Raw genomic sequence first — 6,387 nt, 5'->3', positions numbered from 1 at the left:
AACTTGAATATCTCACGAACCAAAAATGTTAACAAGAAATGAAAAACTCTTCTTTTGCAAAGCCCTTTAACACGTGTTTAAACAGTAAAGATTGGAGACATCAAGATTTCATCGTAGTTGCACTTTAAGTTGACTATTCTTTCACGTGTGAAGTAAAACCACTCTAGCTCATTGTTGCCCCATATCAGTTGTCTATATTTTCCCTTTAATTCTCCACGGTATGGTGTGATTCAAAATTTACATTGTGTTACTGTACTACACTTTGTCAGATAAAAAGCTTTATTAGCCACCTGCATACAGTTTTAATGTCGTTCCACCCCCGGTGTCAATCATCAGCACTAGCTAAATTATGGTGCAAAAACTGACAAATTGTCAAAAAGTATAAAGCTTGGTTTTCACTAGCGACGGAAGCAGAAGCGGAAGCAAAAGCAGAAGCGTAAGACGTCTTATGTTGCTGTGAAAATCAAACAACGGAGACGTAAGCAGAAGCAGAAAGCACGGAAGGTTTCCTTTTTCTTAATGCTTCTGCTTCCGTCCTTACCTCGCTAGTAAAAACCAGATTCTTATGCTTCCGTCGCTAGCATACAGAAGCAAAGGTGGTAAGTCAATCAAATTCTCGTACTCAGTTGTCCCCTGCAAACATTGGATTCTTGCATTAACAATGGCTTCCCCTTGCACAAACATTAGGTTTTAAAAGAAAGTCCCAAATTTCTTCCAAAGGATTGTGTGACTGGTTCAAACTCCTTGGACAACTCATGAGAATGGACTACTTCGACGATACGGCGGCCATCTTGTCAGGGGGGTAATACAAAACATAGATGATAGTTTCGTGTGTTTGTCTTTCTTTTATTGGTAAAAGCGATCGATGTACAGCCGTCTTAATTTATCTTTTGTTGTATTCTCTTTTTTACAATATCATTACTATAACCGGCTGCTTTGTTTGCTCCCCTGGACGCCACATAATGCGGCCTTGGGATCCAAGATGACCGCCGTATCGTCGAATGAGTTCATAGGGACTAAGAAGAATTCTGAATTTCAAACAACTTCGCAAGAAGATTTTGTCATTTGAGAAAACATTTCAATATTAGTATGCGGGCAATTTTGAAGAAGTTTCAATGAGTATAATCAAAATCTTCTAAAAGCTGTCTAAAGTTTACAGAGTGTATGGTTGATATGGAAGCTTGAAACTCTGGTTCCACCTTAAGCGAAACACGTTGAATTTTGTTGGTGAAGGTTTCGTTTCATGTTGCATACCAATCTTAAAATGATCGTGAATCGTATGTAAACAATGTCAGCACACTGAAGAAAATGAAGAAAATATACTGACCCGAAAACGTGCAGAAAACGTTAGAGAAAATTCCACATCGTTGAGATGTGTTCAGCTATAGTAAGCTGAGAATTGTGTTTATTTGAACAGAAAAATTGATTAGAATGTAGTATGTGCACGTCTGAATGAAGGTTTCGTTTACACGTTACGTCAACACGCCATATTGTTAGTACAACTAACATGGCTGTCATGTCTTTGTCATTTTAATCTCTAAGGAAAACTTAGCGTTTGCAAACCATTAATAAGTGTAAAGTTTATCCTAAACGATATTGCAAGGTATATCAAATGGTATATCATGGTACCTTCTCTTAGTGCAAGGTAGTGCAACGTACACATTTTTTTTCACGTGAGAAAAGTTTGCGAGAAATCCTGCCCGAGCGCTTTACACTCAATTTCACATTACTCGTATTTTAAAAAACCCCAGCGGATTGGAAAATTCACTGCGAGATAACCAAAGTTTTTCATTCAATTCTTACTTGTGTGAAGAGCGAGACTTTGTACCTAACTTCGTTTGATCTCCAACAACCTGGTTAAGATTATGAAGTTAAAATTCAATGCAAATTTCAACTTTGTTTCGCCGCGTACTTGGGAATTTCCCAAAGTTTTTTTCATCCCGCTGCAGTAATTAAAACAATGTAAAAATGTCAGTAAAGCACTGGGGCGGGTCTTTAATCGAGAAAGAAAACGTACACGTCAGCACAGGTTTGTCCAAAGTTATTGTCTTGATTAGAGTTAATGAGATCCTGTCCTTCCCAAATCCTGAACTCTTTTCCTTTGGACACAGCAAGAGGTAGAGAAATGTCAGGGAACACGAGATCTGGACTCATGACCGTGAAGCCTGGTACCTCGTAGCGCATTGAATTCCATTTCATATCAAGAGGGTACCCAGATGGAGGGGTGATTCTTGAGTTCTGGGTATCGGTGACGTGCAATTCAAGGTGTGGATGGGGGTCTGCAGGAGCCAAAGTTCCCCAATTTCCTGGAGCTCCTCCATAAGAACTTCCATAAGCAGCAATTCCCCCTGAGATGTGAACGAGCTTGAATGTCTTGATTTTCCCATCAGCAGGAGCAAAGAATGTCCCGTAGCTGTCGTCTTTCGCACCAATACACACAGGAGCTGTGTTGGCTTTGATGACTGAAAGACAAACGTTAGATTTTAAAACAATTTAATAGAAGGAAATGCGATGCAATACCACACGCCCTAATCGAAAGATAACGAAACCAATGCAAATGCATAGCATAGCATTGGGTTTTTGGGAACTCTTCTCTCCTCAGTCAACCACCCCACCACTTCCTCCTCCCCCACACCCCTCCCCAAATCAATCCCCCAAAGCTCCGCTACGCAGGCTAAGCTACAGACAACTGTATACTTACTGCAACCGGTGAAGTTCAGACAGAGGGTGTTGCTCTGGTCACCAAGAGAGACACAATGTTGTGCCGTGCCGACAACACAAGAACTTGATTCACACTGTAATTAAGAAAATATTATGTCATGGGAAAAATGGCCGCCATTTTTAAACTCCAATATCTTTTGAAGGAAAAAAAATATTTGAAAAAGGAAAGTGACATTTCACTTCACTATCAAAGGTCTCTTAAGAGACCAGTTTCGAGTTCCAAATTACCGCTGTGTTCCTTGATTACAGACTCATTTGCACAGGGTTAGCCTCGTATCAGTGTTTAAATATTCACAAATACCAACAGAAAAGTAAAGAATGCACAACTTCAACAATACAAACATTTTGAAACTCGACGGACCTTGACTGGAACACGTGAATATTTTGCACAAACTCGAGGCTAACCCTGTGCAAATGAGTCTATAATCCGAGAAAAACAGCGGTAATTTAGAACTCGAAAAGGGTCTATTCAGGGGAAAAAACGAGTTTCTTGCTCGTGGACTGGTATTTCAACGACCTTCAATCAAAGAAGTGCGAAAAAACAACATATATTGAGAGAGATTTTGGACAGAATTAAAGGTTTTATAAGAATCTTTAATTCAGTCCAAAATCTCCGTCAATATATTGTTGTTGTCTTTTTTATGAAAAATATTTTAAATGATAATCTGTTTAATTGCTTTATAGACAGGTATATATATACATGTTTCCCTAACCTTTCGTGTCTTGCATGTAGATCCTTTCTTCTTCTCCACCTTGTACTCTGCCGCACGATCCTTGTAGAGCAACTCACAAACCTTAGACGAGGGATAGTAGTTGAACATGTAGCACATGTCTGGTACAGCCAGGTGACATTCCATCTCACATTCTCTCTCATTCTTGGCTGTAATAGATGACATGATGGGGCCAACGATGGTGTGGTTCACTATGGTGTCACTATATTGTCTATAGGTGACCTTGGAACCAACATTGCAATCACCAGCTGAAAAGCAAATACAAAAATATAATCGGTCATGATATGAAATAATTACGAGACAACGCAAAATAACTCGAGAGGTTATTCAATAATACTTGCGCCATAAAGTAATTTCCTTGTTGGTAATTTATTCGATCAAGAACGTCCTTTTTAACGCCTCATTTGCCGCACAAGAGGCAATGTCCCTTGAGGTATTCAAATATGCATCCCAGAGTGTGTTATGAAATATCAAACTCGTGCATTCTAGTTTACCATGGATCTCGGTACTCCATGAGGCTGCTTAGCTATATGTGGTCGCTAATTTCTCGACACTGTATTCTAGGTATTCGCTGAAACTTGGTAAGTCTCTGTTACATGAATAGGTATTTGTCGTTATCCAAAAATTAAGACGAAATCGGCAATTAGTCCCATATAGGCCACTACTGAAAGTTTGTATTTTGACTTTGAACGCAGGATAGTTTTCTAGTTCTTGAGCGGTGTCCATCAGTCTTGGTTCTTTTGCTGGAACTTCTTTGGATATCTAGGTTTGGTCTAACAGGTAAGATTAGAGTAATGAAAAAGTATTCGTCTTGATATCTGACTCTTTCGCACGTACAGATATTTGTGCTCTGACAAAATGTAGTCGATACTTATCTAACGACTTTCAAGGATTCAATCGTCATCAGTTGTTAGCATAGGAAATCGCACGATCTCGAGTACAATTCGGAATTTGTATCAAAAATATGTAATTATTCTTTAGAGAAAATCACCTTCCATTGCTTAATCTGTTTTTGCGAGTTAAATTATTTTTTTAAATAATAAATAAATAAATAGAGAAGCTGATATTATGAAAGAGGTGAATAGCGACAGAATATTTCCTTAAGCAAACATATCTTAACAATTCCAGTACCCCGCTATTTCGAAATTTAAATGAAAGAAATGCGAACGTTGGATAGAATAACATGGTCGAGTGGTCATAGCATTGGTCTCGCAATCCGGTGGTGCTGAGTTCGAGTCCCGCTGTGGCCACAAGCTGAGACTGTATTTGTCCTGATTAGTTCAAATTCAGCTTCTGGACCATGCTTGTAAATAGCCAACTTGTTTGCCTCCTTGCCAGTTGGGATTCTTAAAAAAACACTTTGTGTTTATTTGATTATTTCTTCATTACAGTTTCATTTCAGTGTCCCCAATTAGTCGTATAAACTAAATACATCGACACTTAAATACAAGTCTTTTTAACAAGGTTGAGAATACAATTACTTTATTGAGATGTCATGGGCAATAACGAACGAATCAAAATGCAATTATTCCTATCAGGTTATCAAAAATCTTTAAAGATTTGAGAGCCGAAGTTTTCATTAGTTAACTATGGTTCGATCGATTACGGTTCATCAAACTGAATGAATTTTGGTTGCATTTTCACAAATATATCATCTATATATTTTCACGTATTTTAGCTAGAAATAAGATTCAAGTTCTAATATTTTTTTAATGGCGACTAGCGTCCCGAACGAAAACACGAAATTCAGTTGTATTTTTAACAATTATTACAATTCTTTCCTTTTTTTAAGAAGGTAAAATGTAAGTTTATTAGGCCTGAGAAAATTGTTTCGATTGCTGAATCTTTTTTCGCGAGATGAAATGATTTTAATTTTGGATTAGTACATGACGAAATTTAGTTTTTCTTCGAAAACTTCGCAAAGAGGTAAACATTTTTGCTGTTACATTTTAAAAACTGGACTCAACCTTTTCTTTCTTTCTTTTCTCTTTTTCTTTATTTCTTTATTTCTTTATTTCTTTTTTCCTTTTTTTCCTTTTTTTTTAAGGATATTTTTCGCGATTGAAAAATCAATCCGTGAGACTGAAAAATTTTCTGACAAGATTTTCGAATTACTTATTTTCAGTTAGCTTAAACTTCTGTGTAACATATAATTTTAACTTATTTCGGAATTAATAAGTACAGCAATAGGCAAAAAACCCACATAAATTTTTAGATGTTCTCAATCGCCACTATTTTTAGAAAATACATCCGTATATTTAGAAATTGAAATTCGGGACCTCAATTTTTACTGATAATCTATATTATTTTTAAGGAATTTTTGGAGAGAATATTTGTATCCGTAGAAAAATTTAAGAAGTTACAGAATACTTACCAACTCTTGTAACTTCATTTACCAACATCACCATCAGTACATACAAATAGTTCAACAAAGTAACATCCATGTTGAAAGCTGAACTTGGTCTGATACACTTTGTACTCTTCTCAAGTTAAAATAATATGTCCTATCATATACTGGGCAAATTCACTTGATGATTCGGGGCCTAATTACAAGAATATGATTGGTTACTTTAAAGACATGGAATTTGTGTCGGTGAATTTTGCCTTGTATGTCTTGTATCCGCACGATAAAGGAGTATATCCGACTCGGCAATTTCAAAACTTTGAAAACACTCTTGATTTTATTCCTTCATTTTACTTGGCCCTTTACGTCGATTACATATGTTTATCTCAAAATATTTTTTTCGTGAAATTACTTTTGAGGGCGTGAAGATTAATATTTGATGTGAATTATTGATATTGTTATCATGAAGGTATTGTGGATTCTTTTTTCTTTTGTCAAGTGATTTGAAGCCCATAATTTGTTTTCAAGTTATTTCAAAACAAATCAAATCCCTTAAATTGAAATTGAAATCTTCATCATTTACGTTAAGAC

The 6,387-nt window shown here is 36.5% G+C and overlaps 1 protein-coding gene across 1 annotated transcript; it reads right to left on the bottom strand.

Annotated features, from left to right (window-relative positions):
• Positions 1-261: 261 nt before the first annotated feature.
• LOC116302390 (uncharacterized) lies at positions 262-6,127 on the bottom strand. Its single transcript, XM_089024605.1, has 4 exons — positions 5,827-6,127; positions 3,435-3,700; positions 2,702-2,795; positions 262-2,462 (listed from the first exon to the last, which is right to left on the bottom strand). Exons 1-4 carry the CDS (start codon positions 5,894-5,896, stop codon positions 1,996-1,998), a joined length of 897 nt encoding a protein of 298 aa, XP_088880731.1. The 5' UTR covers positions 5,897-6,127; the 3' UTR covers positions 262-1,995.
• Positions 6,128-6,387: the final 260 nt, after the last annotated feature.

This window comes from Actinia tenebrosa, unplaced genomic scaffold (assembly GCF_029948245.1).
Source record: "Actinia tenebrosa isolate PJP-AT-01 unplaced genomic scaffold, QUT_ActTen_1.0 PGA_scaffold9__36_contigs__length_13948895, whole genome shotgun sequence".
Lineage (NCBI taxonomy): Eukaryota > Metazoa > Cnidaria > Anthozoa > Actiniaria > Actiniidae > Actinia > Actinia tenebrosa.
The sequence above is the reverse complement of the archived record's forward strand: the minus strand, read 5'-3'. Positions and strand labels throughout refer to the sequence as shown.